Source organism: Myodes glareolus, chromosome 4 (genome assembly GCF_982192425.1).
Source record: "Myodes glareolus chromosome 4, mMyoGla1.1, whole genome shotgun sequence".
In the NCBI taxonomy this organism is placed as follows: domain Eukaryota; kingdom Metazoa; phylum Chordata; class Mammalia; order Rodentia; family Cricetidae; genus Myodes; species Myodes glareolus.
In genome coordinates this window covers 83,456,604-83,471,869 of record NC_142029.1, presented here as the reverse complement: position 1 = coordinate 83,471,869, position 15,266 = coordinate 83,456,604, and the positions used below count along the sequence as shown (strand labels likewise).

At 48.5% G+C, this 15,266-nt stretch overlaps 1 protein-coding gene across 3 annotated transcripts in view; it reads left to right on the top strand.

Annotated features, from left to right (window-relative positions):
- The window catches only part of Acsbg1 (acyl-CoA synthetase bubblegum family member 1), a 60,016-nt gene extending 44,781 nt beyond the window's left edge, over positions 1-15,235 (top strand). For all 3 annotated transcript variants that reach the window (XM_087905669.1, XM_087905671.1, XM_087905670.1), the window contains 6 exons: positions 3,223-3,404; positions 4,774-5,004; positions 6,080-6,297; positions 10,591-10,730; positions 11,201-11,447; positions 14,705-15,235. In XM_087905669.1, coding sequence (XP_087761795.1) covers positions 3,223-3,404; positions 4,774-5,004; positions 6,080-6,297; positions 10,591-10,730; positions 11,201-11,447; positions 14,705-14,790 — 1,104 coding nt within the window. In that variant the 3' untranslated portion in view covers positions 14,791-15,235. The remainder of the gene's footprint in view (positions 1-3,222; positions 3,405-4,773; positions 5,005-6,079; positions 6,298-10,590; positions 10,731-11,200; positions 11,448-14,704) is intronic.
- The last annotated feature ends 31 nt before the right edge of the window (positions 15,236-15,266 follow it).

Here is a 15,266-nt window from a genome sequence, read left to right as displayed (position 1 = left end):
CTGGAACTGGAGTCGTGGGTGCTTGTGGAGCATCATGTGGGAACTGAGAACTGGACCTAGCTCCTTTGAAAAAGCAGCAAGAGCTCTAAACCACAGAGCCACCTCTCTAGACCCTAAAATTAATATTTTAAAATAAGTTTTATTTTTGCATTTATCTATCTATCTATATATATCTATTTATCTATCATCTATCTATCTATTTATTTTGAGACAAGATCTCACTGTATACCTCTGGCTGTTCTGGAACTATGTAGACCAGGCTGACTTCAAATTCACAGAGATCTGCCTGTCTCTGCCTCCTAAGATCTGGGATTAAAGGCATGAGTCACTATACCTGGCTTATTTTTTAATTTTGAGATTATAATATAATTATAACATTTCTCCTTTCCTTTCCTCCAAATTCTTCTACATATTCCTCCCTGCCCTCTTTCAAATTCATGGCCTCTTTTCTGCTACTTGTTATTGCTTGCACATAAATGTATTCCTAGATATAACTTGCTCAGTTCATATAATATCACTTTTTTGCGTGTTTTTGGGCCTGACCATTTGGCCCTGGCAAACAATTGGTGTGTCCTCCCCAGGGGGAGACCACTTCTCCCATCCCCAGCCTTCCTCAGTTGTCTGTAGTTCCTTGTGTAGGACTGTGGTCTCATGGGCATTTTCCTGTACACTCCAGTGTACCTGTTGGTGTTTCCTTTGGTCAGCTCACATGTGGGCGGTCCTGCTGGGGAGACTTTACGGATGGAGCTTCTGGCACATCTAGGAGACACAATCTCACAGAAAACCCCCTGATCCTCCAGCTCTACAGTCTGTCCGCCCCCTCTTCTGCAGTGTTCCTACGCCTTGACTGTGAACGTGCTTTGTAGATGGATCTGTCGGGACTGGGCTGGTTTTCTGTAGTGGTTCTGTCTATTGCAAAGAGAAGGTTCCTGGATAAGGAGTGAAGGCAAGACTTCTCTGTGGGTATAAGGACAAATCCTTACAGATTGTTGTTAGGGATTATGCTGCTTTAGTGAATTAGGGCTTGCGGAATCTCCTCAAATAACCATAACGAGGCTTCCAGTTAACTGGGATACCAGGCATGGCATCTCTCTCATTAAGTACAGTTAAAGAGCTGCTGTTGGTTACTATCAAAATATGCACGCTGCTACTGTACCTTTAGGGTTCCGAGTCCATGCTGGTCTCTGATGTGGTCCATAGGCATCATAGCTGGGTAGGGCTAGTGGTTGCCTTCCTCCTTCGGTAGTTTGCATGGCACCTTTTGATACCATGAACGCTAGTCTTCAGGAAGGGGGCATTCAGGTCAGTTCCAGATCAGGGGTTTCCGAGCCCTGTTGCTGAAGTATGTGCTGTCTTCAGCAACAGGAATTCACTTTCCATCTCCGAGTGGGTAACCAAGGGCAATAACAATAGGCTGTATTTTGGGAGTCTCTTGGACAGCCCTGGCCAACAACTGTAAAGAAGGCTTCTCATGTCCGGTATTTGGGTTTTGTGTTGGATGAGAAAAGTTTATTAAAACTATATGTTTATTTGTACATGGAATGGTGTATTGCATTTTGGATGACTAGCTCACAGCATGATTCATTGTGGATTTTCCAGGCATCCATGTTGTCCTGCTCCTCATCTCCTGGGTTTCCCTAGAGAGTCCATCCCTTCCCATTTCCCCAGTCGGTAACTTGTACCCTGCTGTTCACCTCTCTCTTGCTCTCAGACCCTCTGTCCTGGCAATGGTCCTGTGTTACTTTCCTGGCTTCTGTAGTTACTACAGGCTGTGTGCTCATCTGAAGATTGGGAGCAAGGTGCCTCCAGTGGGAGAGACCATGTGACATCTGTCTCCCTGCGTCTGGGCTACCTACTGCATAGGATCTTTCCTAGTTCCATCCATTTATCTTCAAAGTTTATGATTTCATTTTCCTTCATGACTGAATAAGAATGCATCTGTACACCACATTTTCTTTTTTCTTTTTCTTTTCTTCTTCTTTTTTTTTCTTTCAGTTTTTCGAGACAGGGTTTCACTGTAACTTTAAAGCCTGTCCTGGAACTTGCTCTTGTAGACCAAGCTGGTCTCGAACTCACAGAAATCCACCTGCCTCTGCCTCCCAAGTGCTGGGATTAAAGGCGTGCGCCACCATCTCCCGGCTCACCACATTTTCATTATTCAGTGTTGGACACTGATGTGAGACAAGGCCTCTCACTGAGTCTGGAGTTCCCCATCTCGGCAAGAGCTTTCAGTTGCGGAGTCCCCAGGATCCACTCTTCCAGCGTGAGGTTTCGGGCATATGTGCAGTGGCCATCTTTTTCAGATGAGCCCTGAATCCAGGTCCTCATGCTTTCACAGCTGAGCCATTGCCCTAGCCCCTTTGTTTGGTTTTTAATTAATTTTAAACGTATGCTTATTTACATACACACATACATATGGTGAGAGGGAGAGAGAGGGAGAGAGAGAGAAAAACCTGGAACTCACTATGTAGATCAAGTTGGCCTGAACTCCACCTGCCTCTGCCTCCCAAGTGCTGGGATTAAAGGCATATGCCACCACATCCTTACTTATTTATCTATTTAGTTAGTTAGTTAGTTAGTTAGTTAGTTATTGTATTTGTAGAGAGTACTGCAGGGTCTTATGTGTCTCTAGTGTACAGTGTGTACATCAGAGGACAGCTTGTGGGGACCAGTCACATCCTTCCACCAGACAGGTTCTGAGGATGAAGCCATGTAGTCAGGTTCAGTCACAGATCCCTTGACCCACTGAACCACCCTGCTGGCCCTTGTTTTTGTCTATTTGCTTATGTTTTGTTTTATATGTCTGTTTGTCTTGATATAGACTCTTATTAGGTAGCTCAGGCTGGCTTTAACTTGCTAGGTGCCCAGCCTGGGCCTCAAACTCATAGTCCTCCTGCTTCAGCCTCCTAAGTGCTGGAACTACAAATATTCACCACAGTATGTGGCAAAATGAGGTTATCATGTTTGAATTAGACAGATGCAGAAATATCTGAGGGATCCAGGTGCTGCTCAGGCATCTGGATACAGTGGTCCGCAAGGGACACCAAAAGTTCTGCAGCAGACGAGGAGATGCAGCTGTTGAACTACACCCACCGCATGTGCACAAACTGGGTGCAAGCGTGTGCGCATCCACAGGCGCACCTGCATGGAGCATTTATACTGTGAGGCTTATGTCTGCAGACCTGGTGCCACCTCTGCTTCTTTCTGGCCTTCCCTGAGCAGGGGAGCCTGGTGAACACACTGCGGGAGGTGGAGCCCACATCCCACATGGGGGTGCCTCGTGTGTGGGAGAAGATCATGGAAGGGATCCAGGAGGTGGCGGCTCAGTCTGGCTTCATCCGGCGCAAGATGCTGCTATGGGCCATGTCAGTGACCTTGGAACAGAACCTCACTTGCCCTAGCGAGTAAGTTGGGGGCAGGAGGCCTGGGGAGGTCCAGGGCCAGCACATACACAGTAACAAGCAAGAATCTAATAGGCTGTCCTGATTCCAGAGGACTTCAGCTTGGGGAAACATAGTAGAGTGGTCTCTGTATCTGGGCTTGCACTCTGATACCATTGCAAACCTGGGGGCTTTAACTGGGAAGACTGGCTTGATTTTTTTCTTAAGAACTCACCCTCTTAGGGAGAGCTAGCTCTTGCCAACTGCTTGTCCTCGGTAGCTGACTTCCATGATATAGGCCTAGCCACCCCAGTTTTTCCAGCAGCCCATTTGACTACTCAGATAATTCCCAAATCCCTTCCACTTGCTTATTAGTATAACACTTCGTTTATTGAGGCAAAGTCTTTTTGTTTGATTGGGGTTTTTTGTTTTGTTTTGGTTTGGTTTGGTTTGGTTTTTTGTTTGTTTGTTTTCGAGACAGGATTTCTCTGTAACTTTGGAGCCTGTCCCTGGAACTAGCTCTTGTAGACCAGGCTGGCCTCAAATTTACAGAGATCCGCCTGCCTCTGCCTCCCGAGTGCTGGGATTAAAGGCGTGCACCACCACTGCCCAAGGAGACATAGTCTTAATAGGTAGCCCAGGCTAGCCTAAAGTTCAGGCCTCCCCTTCCTTGGCCTTCCAGGTGTAGGGTTATAGATGTAGACCATCACATCTGTCTCATGATTTCTTTTTAAATTCCCGCACAGTAGACATCTGGCCTTGTTTCAACATAAAAAATACTTTTCAAAGTGAGCATCCAGCTTAGTGTTAGAGTACTGACCGAGCAAGCACAAAGCTCTGGGCTCAGGTCCTTTGACCTGAAAGAGGGAAGGGCGGGGCAGAGGAGACTTCCATTATAAGAAGAAGTGTGTCTTCTGAAGCAGTGTCAGTTTTGTGACAGAGATGCAGACACACCTGTTCACCTACAGCGTCATTCACATGCACAAAAGGTGGCTGTGCAGCCAGGCCTGGGGGAAGGATGGACGGGCAGGTCTGTGATCCCAGCACTCAGGAGACTGAGGCTGGAGAATGGGCAGTTAAGGTATGCCTCGGTCACAGCGTAAGTTCAAGGCCTGAGTAAATTCATGAGACTGTCTCAAAAGAAAAATAAAAATCAAAAAGAAGGGGCTGGAGAGACGGGCTCAGCTTGTTTGACCCCATGACATGTTTGCATGTAACCTGGAGGACTCACACTTATAATCACACACAAATTCATGTTGCGTACAAGGCCAGTATCCAAACTGTTCGCAGTCCATCACAACAGACAGCTTCAATGGCCGAGTCCGGCGTGTGCTTCCGTGAGTGTCTTTGTTTTCCTTTCTGTGGACCATTCTTTCCTCTACCCCTCTCACAGTGACCTGAAGCCCTTCACAAGCAGACTGGCAGATTACCTAGTATTAGCCAAGGTCCGTCAGGCTCTGGGCTTTGCCAAGTGTCAGAAGAACTTCTACGGAGCAGCCCCCATGACTGCGGAGACACAGCGCTTCTTTCTGGGCCTTAACATCCGCCTGTACGCAGGCTATGGCCTCAGCGAGAGCACAGGCCCCCACTTCATGTCCAGCCCCTACAACTACCGACTGTACAGGTAAAGCTTGAACTTGGGACACATTGAGAGCTCACATGTCCTTGCTGACACCCTTTGGTGCCTTGGGGAACTGTCCCTCTTACTCTCCCTTCCACACTGGAGCTTTGGCCTCAAGTGACAACAGGGCCATCTCGGGCCAAGCCCCTTGCTTGCCCTCCTTCATCCAGATGGGCAGACTTTGCCACTGTGACATGTGTCCTGTGGCTGACGACACCTTAGCTGCTGAAACCAGGAGTCCCTGGTGAAGAAACCTCCTTCTTCCATTTCTCCCAGTAGGGTGGGGAATGCTAGACTGTGTCCCAGGAGAGCTGACGGACAGGCTCCCACTGGGGTGGGACTAAGAGTCAGGGCAGGCTTCTGGAAGGCAGGGAGGGCAATCAGTTCTGGGGAGGGATTTAAGAGTGGTCTGTTGTGCATTGGCAACTCCCTCTGCATCAGTATGACAGTGCTCCGGTTTTACTATTAGCAGTTTGGCCATTCATTCAAGGAAAACCCTAAGATACTAACTAAAATACAAAACCCCTCTGCTTTTAAGATGGCTCATTAGGTAAATCATTTGCCACACAATGAGAATCTGAGTTCATATCCCCTGCATGCATGTAGAAAGCCAGATGAGAGGCAGAAGCAAGTGGGCCACTGTGAGTTCAAGGCCAGCCTGGTTTGTGTAATAAGTTTCCGTTAAGGCAGAAATACATAGTGAGAACCTGTCTTTAGTGTCATGGCGCATGCCTAATCCTAATGCCTGGGATATGGAGACAGAAAGATCTCTAGAGTTCTCTGACTGGTCACTCTCAAATTGCTGAGTCCCTGTTTCAACCAGCAATCATGTCCAAAAAAAAAAAAAAAATCAAGTTGACCTCTGGCTTATACACACACACACACACACACACACACACACACACACTCGCACACACACACACACACACACAGTCCCACACAATTACTTTTAAGTCTTAAAAAGCAATCCTGAGAGGGGACCCCTGCCACCAGTGAAGATGGAGAAGTTGGAGATCCCAGAGAGCCTCAGCAGGGGCTGACCTACAACTTTCTCCACCCTTGTCTCTCTCATCACCAGCTCTGGCAAGTTGATCCCTGGCTGCCGGGTGAAGCTGGTGAATCAGGATGCCGACGGCATTGGTGAGATCTGCCTGTGGGGCCGCACCATCTTCATGGGCTATCTGAACATGGAGGAAAAAACATGTGAGGCCATTGACTCGGAAGGCTGGCTACACACGGGTGACATGGGCCGTCTGGATTCTGATGGCTTCCTCTACATCACTGGGCGCCTCAAAGGTGAGCACCCCTGCCCTGGGGCAGATGGGGATCGGGGGCACAACGAGGGCAGAAATAAGTCTGCTCGAACGCCCTTTGTTGCCATTGCCAGCCCTGAACCCTCCATGAGTGTTATGTGCCTCTACCAGCATCAGCTCTGGGGCGAGTACTTTCACAAATTAAATAAGGACGCCCAGCGAAGTTATGTAGCTACTTCAGGGTCACATAGATAGTGAATGGGAGACCTGGGATTTACTTCCCCAGATGAAACAAGACAAGCCTCCAGGAGACTCCAAGGCATAAGGATTATGCATTTTTATGTAGAAACACAAAATGTGACAGAGAGAAGGGTAGAGTGGATACAAAATTTGAAATAAAACATGAAACTTCAAAGGCAGAGAAAGGGAAGTTATAGAAACTCCTCCATGAAAAGACGTTTGTGTAGTACCGTAGCCCCCCGGTGGCAATCCCACTCATTCCGGAGCTTACACAGGCAGGGGTGCAGCTCAACCTAGGTTCCAAGGAGGCTCTGGTCTTCTGTGGATGCCGGAGGTGGCACGGGTTGAGTTGTACAGGCCAGTGAGCCTCAGCGGTAAAACCCTGGCCCTGGAGCAGCAGGTAGCTGCTATGGGGACTGTGCTCGCTTGCGCCACCTAGTGTTCACTTTTGTAATGACAAATGCGGAAACCCGCATTCTAGCCCTGGGAGGAACAGCCATGATTTTAGACCGTTTGGTGAACGTGGTTTTCGATACAAATCCGGATACCTTCTCTCCAAAAACATACAATTAGGCCAGTACCACCAAAACTGCCCTTTCCTCACTGTCCCTCAGCACCACCTTTCTCATCTGCCAAGTGACTGTTCATGAGCCAGCGTCGGAACAGTTCTGTTTCACGGCACAATCTCCCCCTGAGTAGCTTTAGGGGCAGGGGATTGGGGGGGGGGGGGGGCTGGTGTCTGCTTCTGTGGTTCTACAGCCATGAACTTCCTCTCCACGGTGACTGGACATTTGCCTGTGGATTACATTGGGTTCACTGCGCAAGTATATCCAGTAGATTGGCTTAAATGATGACTTTTATCTCGTTGGAGTTGTAGATTAGGTTTGTGAGGTTGTACGTCTTTCGGAGTTGAGTCTGCCAGCCCCTAAATGTGCTGTCTCTCCCCTCTCTGGTTACTAATATCTTCTGACTTTTCTCTCAACAGTGTATTCTAGTGTTCAGTATAGAGGTTTTTTTTTTTTTCATCCCTTCACTAATATTCTCTTGGATAATTTTATTTGTGTGCAATTTTAAGTAATGGCATTTAACATTTTTTGTTTCTCAATTTGTTTGTTGCTGAGATACAGAATGCAATTACCTGTTTTTTTTATATATTGGTCTTGGGTCAAATGATCTTTTCCTTATTCTAGGGATTGAATACAGGTACTTGAGCAGGCTTGGAGAGAACCCTGCTACTGACCTACCGCCCAAACTCTTGCGTTTTTGCCTGAGAACAGGGTCATGCTATCGCCTAGGCTGGCCTCAAACTTTTAATCCTTGTGCCTTAAGCTCGCCAAGTAGCTGAGCTTGCGAATGTTCCCAGGCCTGCTTCAAATGACCTTAGCGAGTTCACAGAGTAGTTGTCCTGGAGTCCTGTGTTTCTTTTGTTGCCATTCGCTCATTTGTTGGTTCGTTTGTTCAACAGGGTTTTGCCAGGTAGTCCAAACTGGCCTAGCACTCACAGCAATCCTTCTGCCTCAGCCTCCTGAGGAAAGGGATCACAGATTTTGTGTCACATGCATGACCACTATTTATTCTTTTGAAGTTCTGGGGAATGAAACCAAGACGTTGCCCGCAGCCGGCAAGTGCTCTCTCACCACCGCGCTGCCTCTCCAACCCTCTCGCTAGGTCTAGCATGTGTGCCCTTTTGAATTTCCTATGGACAAAATCACATCATCTGTACATAGTGGCAATTTTATTCCTTCCTTTTCACTCATCATCATCGCTATTATTATTATTATTATTATTATTATTATTATTATTATTATTGCATTCTCACCCAGGCTAGGAAAACCTTTTCCTTCACAGTGGTGGACAGAAATGGCAATAGTTGGGCTAGGTTAGACCCCGATCACCAGGCATGAAAAGAACAGAGGAACATTGCGTGATCGAGGCAGTTCCTGATTTGTTCCTGATCTCAGCAGAACAGCTTCAACATTTAAAAGACGTTTCCTAATTCTAACATTTTTCTTTGCATGTGCACACAGGTGCACACATGCCATGACTCATGAGGAGGGCTGAGGTCAACTTTCAGCAGTCAGTGTTTCCCTTCCGCCTTATTGAAGTGGGGCCTCTCTTACTTTTGCTGCCCTGCATACTCTAGGCTAGCTACCCATGGACTTCTGGGACAATTCCCTTATCTCCACCTCCCACCTTACTGTAGGAGCACTGGGATGACAAATGTACACTACCTGATTTTTCAGGGGTTCAGGGGACTCAAACTCGGGTCATCAGGCCTGCTCAGCTAGTATTTTCTTTCACCTGCCGTGCCTACCCCAGGGCCTATCCTCTATAGCTTAGTGCTAAGCATGTCTGCTACCGAGCTGTTGAAGGTATTCTTCACTAGATTTAGGAAATTCCATTCCATGTTAGCTTTGAAAATGCTGGTAGGAGTGGGGAGGGTGGGAGTGACAGAGAAAGCTGGGAATGAGGCTCACAGGAGTAGCTGTGGGCGAGGCTAGAACTGTCCACCAGGTTTCCAGAGTTTTCCTCTGCCTCCTGCTGCTCCAGCAAACCCTGATCATTTGGACTCGTGTGGATTCCTCTCTGGCCAGTTCATCCCCTTGAGAACTGTCATGCCCTCAATCACTGGAATATTCTAAAACATTGCCCAGGAGTTCTCAGTGCTTGCCGTCTGCCGGGAGGCCTTGCGGCCATTGATCCCGAGCCCTCTTTGCCCTGGTTGACTCACCGCCTCCATCCCCAAAGGCTATATGTGCTTCTATGGCTCTGCCTGTCAAGCCTCTCTCCATGGGTCTCATCTGTGGACCACACGCTTCCTGTCCCCTATAGCTCCAGTGAACCGTGAACTCCTCCCAGCCAGGCCCTGTCTTGTTCTGATCTGCGCCTAATGTCAGGCTGGGCCTGTGAACCAGTGTGGCCAGTGACCGCTTTTGAATTAGATAACACAGGAGGATAGGAGACAATCCCACACACCAGTTAAAGTGTGTTTCATGCATTTGTTTTATGTAATTTTATCCTTTTTTTTTTTTTTTCTAAAAGGCAGTGGTTTGTTTGCCCTCTGACTGGACCTAGGGAAAGAGGAACTTTTCGGCTCCTCTTGTCCTTGCCCACAGCGCTGTTCCAGCGTCTAGAAATGCAGGGAGTGTGGGAGTATAAGGAAAGGAAAGGTGTCAGAATCTTGTCCTGGGAGATGGCTCTTCCCCTGGTAGTTAGGGTTTCTGGCTGCTCTCACACCTAGCACAGGGTTCACTGGGAAGATTTTCAGTGTTTGGCTCTGTTGAGTTGATTGCCGTCTAGCCTGGAAATCTGTCATCGCTCAGGACAGAAGACCATGACCTTGAATGGTGGGCTGTGGTCTTGGCCTTTCCCACAGATGCCATAAATAATGAATGAAACACGCGCCCAGGGTGGGTAGAGAGCTGCAGGAGAGCTCAGAGAAGGGAGTAGTGAAAACGGGGTGGGGCAGACCGGGACGGGAGGCGGGGACAGGGGAGGGGTAGCCTGTTGATGAAGGCTGCTGAGCCACAGGTAGAAGCTGGCTGCGTGGAAAGGAGAGGTCTGTCTGGAGGGAAGGTGACAAGCAGCGGCGGAGGGGGAATGTCTAAGTGTTGGGTCTCAGAACCAAACCGGGTGTAAACCTGAGGTTTGTTACTCAGCACCATGCTGGCCTCTGCTTCCTGTCTGCAGATGGCAATGAGAGAGCCCCTCATTAGAGACCGACTGTGGGAACTGAATAAAGTGCCCTGAGTAAAGCTCCGGCCTGTGTACCCCAAACCATGCACTTGGGCACGACTGGCTTATAATCAGCTGGCAGCTAGCGAGCAAAGACCTGGAGGGGTAACGTCACTGTCTGAGCAGGGGCGGAGAAAGAGGTTAAGACGCACCCTGGGATGAGCTGGTCGAGCAGAGAGGGACTTGGGCAGTAGGCTAAGGAATGGGTGACATAGTAAGCATTTGTTCTCAAGGGCTGCTGGAGGGTCGGGCCTGCTTCATGCCTCCCACAAGGGCATCGCCAGCACTGCGCTCGCTGCTCAGGCCTCTCCAGCTGTGGCCTGGGAGTGTGGTTCAGTCTGGACCTGACTTACCTCCGCAGAATTAATCATCACTGCGGGTGGGGAGAATGTGCCCCCGGTGCCCATTGAGGAGGCCGTGAAGACGGAGCTGCCCATCATCAGTAGTGCCATGCTGATAGGGGACCAGAGGAAGTTCCTGTCCATGCTGCTGACTCTGAAGGTATGTCAAGGGCCCCGGCTCTGGAGGAGTATGTAGCAGGAGGGTGGTCTGAGGTGTAGCCCAAGGTGCTCCTGGCATTCACAGCTTTATCCCGCTGTCATGCAGCCACGGCTGTGCACCGCGAGGGAGGGTGGAGATTCCTCTGCCCCATGGGCTACTAAGATGATCCTTCCACTCACCAGTACATTCCAGTTTGCAAAGGTCTGGCTGCCCACCCACACGCTCAGGGCCTCAGCATCACAGCCAGGGAGGAAGACTGGCTGCTGCTGAACAGGTGCTGACATCACCAGCCAAGGCTTAACCCTCCGCCCACTGTTCATGTCCGGGACAAGCACAGCACCTTGCCCACCCTAGACACATCACTCTAAAACCGAGTCCGCAGGAATTCCCACCTTGCTCCTTGTGACATCCTCCCAAACCAAAGCTTGGTTCTGTGGGGAGGGAGAGACCCTCATTCATCTTCTTTTCAGTGCACGCTGGACCCAGAGACATCGGAGCCAACGGACAACCTGACAGAGCAAGCTGTGGAGTTCTGCCAGCGGGTGGGCAGCAGGGCCAGCACCGTATCCGAGATTGTGGGGCAGAGAGATGAGGCTGTGTATCAGGCCATCCAGGAAGGAATCCAGAGGGTGAATGCGAATGCAGCAGCCCGGCCCTACCACATCCAGAAGTGGGCCATTCTCAAACGTGACTTCTCCATTTCCGGTGGAGAACTAGGTAAAGTTTTCTTTTCACTGTTCCTGGGGCTGTGTGGGAAGGGCAACACCCATGACAGTGGCAGTGGGGAAGTGGCCGTGCCAACAGAAGGTGTAGACAGGGCTTTGGACAGCATCTGAGCTGGGTGCCTCTGAATGTGTTTGTCTGAAAAACAGTCACTTTCAAATGCACTGGATGCAACCACCTTGAATTAGAAATACCAAGAGGAAAAATTATATCTGCCCTGAACATATGCAGTTTTTTAATCCCTTAAATAATAATCCTCACAAAATATTTACAGGGTCTTGGGTATCAAAAGTCATCTAGAGACAACTTAGAAGCATAAAGGAAGACAGGTTGGTCCTGTGCAGATACCTGTCATTTCACACATGGGGCCAAAACACTGGACTCTGGTGTTGGGATAGGGCGCTCCCGAAACCTGTGAGCACGGGATGAGTGTATTACACATGTGCCAGAACTTCTCAGTATGAACATGAAATGTTTAGCTTTGCCTTAACCATGGGACTCTGTTCTGTTGAGTGATAGATAGTGCAGCCATCAGGTACACACCATAGCCCCGCTGGCGCCAGGGCTGCAGGGAGACCACTATAGTTTGTGACATCAGCCACATGGCTGCTAAAAGGATAGAACTATCTGGGTCACAGCCCAAGCCCAGAAGAGCCTGTGGTGCAGCCCCATGTAACCAGAGGAGTCTCTCGTAGCTATCGGGCATCTTGGGGTGCTCATGGCACAGGACACTAAGCACGGCCCCTTGGTGAGACTCAAATTCACACACTTTGAAAGGAGTCACACTGTCTGCAGCAATGCTCTGCTGTGTCAGAGATGCTGGGAATATAGAACCAGATTTGTTCAAACTAAATACATGGACAACTGAATGGAAGGGGTCTTCTCCAGGCAGCTCGCAGATCATGAAGACCCTAACCTTCATGTTTTTAGTAGGGGGTTGAGTTACGCACAAAAAGAACTTTAAGTTACCCAGCACCTTAAGTTGAAAACTGATTTGAAAAGCCAGGCGGTGGTGGCACACGCTTTTAATCCCAGCACTGCCCAGAGGCCAAGGCAGAGGCAGATGGATCTCTGTGAGTTCAAGGCCAGCCTAGTCTACAAGAGCTGGTTCCAAGACAGGCTCCAAAGCTACAGAGAAACCCTGTCTCGAAAAAAGAAAACAAAACAAACAAACAAAAGAAAACTGATTTGAGGAGGCCATTTGAGACATTGAGGTGTTATTGAGAGCTTCCTGCATCCCAACCCATCAAAACTAAGTTCATCATTATGAATTGTCACTGAAACACAGGGAGGCTTTATGTATAAGCTATTACTGAGACAGTTACTCCCAAATGGAGGAGCTTTAAAGAATAGCACGGAGCCTAGTGTGGTGGACGTGCCTGTCATCCCACAAGAGGTGAAGGCAGGAAGATCAGGAGTTTAAGGCTAGTCTCTGCTACACAGCAACTCCAGGACCAGCCTAGGCTACACAAGACCCTGTCTCAAACAAATAAATAATTAAACATGCAAACAATAAACATTATCTCCTGTTGACAGAGGTTTCTGCCCCGTCCGGTCCCACAGCCATTCAGTCCCAAAGAAATACACAGAGGTCTACATTAATTATAAACTGGTTGGCTTATTAGCTCAAGCTTCTTATTAACTCTTATAATTCTTGTCTGTGTTAGCCACATGGCTTAGTACCTTTTATCACCGAGGCAGTCTCATCTTGCTTCCGGTCGCCCTACCTCTACTTCATGCCTAGTTGCCCTGCCTATACTTCCTACCTGGCTACTGACCAATCAGCATTTTACTAAAGCAATACAACTGATAAATCTACAGGGTGCAAGATCATTGTCCCACAACCATCTCCATTTTCAGCCATCTCCATTTTGGTGGGCCAAGAATCGGGAGCGACTGATCCGAGGGTCCAGTCTGGGAGTTTTCCATGATACTAGTCAGAGTGGGCTGAGTGGTGGACACCTGGAGCCCAGGTGCACTGTTGCCCACTCATATATCACTCAAACCGGCTCAGCGGGGCAAGACTTCAGTTCTCGGTCAGCAGACCTCCGCACAGGCTGCCTGCATGTCCTAGCACGGCCGCTGGCTTACCCAGGAATGATCTGAGAGAATGCCTGAGACTGAGGCTGTGTGTGATTGCTGCCATCATTTGCAGTTGGTGCTCTGCATGAACAGGCCCCACATCTATGGATCTCATCAACATCAGATCAAAAACTTAAAAAAAATTATGTTACTATGTAGACCCCCTCCCTGATTCTTTCCCCCAGTACTGGGATTGACTCTAGGACCTCCAACAAGCCAGGCAAGAGCTATCTCCCTGGTTCTTTACTTTTTAAATTTTGAGACAAAGTCTTACTAAATTGCCCAGGCTGGAGGTCTTGAACTCACTGTAGCTCAGGTAGGCCTTGAACTTGTGATCATCCTGTCTCAGCCTCCTGAGGAGCTAGGATTACAGGCCACAAAGTCCTGACTAGGCAGACATTTTTTCCCCTATTATATGAACACTAGTTTACTTACATGCCATTTGTACTGTATTTGATATTCTGAGCAGTCTAGAGATGGCTTGAAGTGTATGGATTTGCACATTTTCTAGCTTAGGTATCTGAAAAAGGTTTCAGGACTCATATCCCCATATTCTGAGAGATGGGTATGTTCATGTAAGGGAGAATCAGTTGAGGATCATGTTGGGGACACTACTTCATTATGTAATGGGGGGGGAACAAAACCAAGTCACTTCTGCTCCTGAAAGTGGCACTCTGTCACCTCCTCTGTATCCTATTGGCTGCAGACCAACCCTAGTTCACTGTGACACAGGGAGGCTCAGGGGATAATGCTGAGGGACTCTTGCTTCAGAGGCTGGCTGCTTCTCTGGCTCACTTCCTGTCTCCTGGGTCTCCTGTGATATCTGTCTTACTTTTCTACTGCTGTGATAAAACACCATGACGAGGCAGCGTAGAAAAGCGTTAAATGGGCTTATAGTTTCAGAGGGTTGAGTCCACAATAGCAGAGCAAAGGCCTGGCAGCAAAAACAGCTGAGATAACTTGAAGATAGCACAAATCTTTGAAACCTCAAGCCTACCCCATGACACACCTCCTCCAAGATCTTCTAATCCTTCACAAAGAGTTCACCAGAGTTCACCAACTGGGAATTAAGTACTCAAACCTATGAGCTTTTGGAGGCCATTTTCATTCAAATCGTATCTTCTCAAGTCATCATAGGCTTCACTCATTTCTTTCCATTTTTGTTTTAGGCCCCACCATGAAACTGAAACGGCTCACGGTTCTGGAGAAGTACAAAGATATCATCGATTCCTTTTATCAGGAGCAAAAACAGTAGTCGGGGGCCATGCTCTTGGCATCTGCTGGAGGGAGGATGGCCTGGTGTCTCCCTGCCTGGACACAGCACTGACATCTCCAATACCTTAGCCACTGCTCCTGCTCAGGTGTCAGAGAAACCGCGCTCCTTCTGAAAGAGAAGACTGTTCATTTTGGCCTCAGTCCGGGCAGACTTACAAGGTTCTAGTCCTGGGAACAGGTCTACCAGGGCTGGCTGCTGGACAGGGAAAAGGGATGACAGCCCCATTACTAATGCGTGCTGCAGAGACAGCAGTCACAGCTTGCCTAATGGCCTCACTTAACTCTGGCATCTTCTTGGACGCTAGTACCAGGCTCTCCTCCACTTTAAACACAATAGGCTTGATGCTTAACAAACTGCTTCTGCCTATGTGGCTGTATTTAATATGTAATTTTGAGTATTAAACCTTTTAACAAACCTGCAACAAGTAACCTGATGTTTTTTGTCGGTTGGGCGGG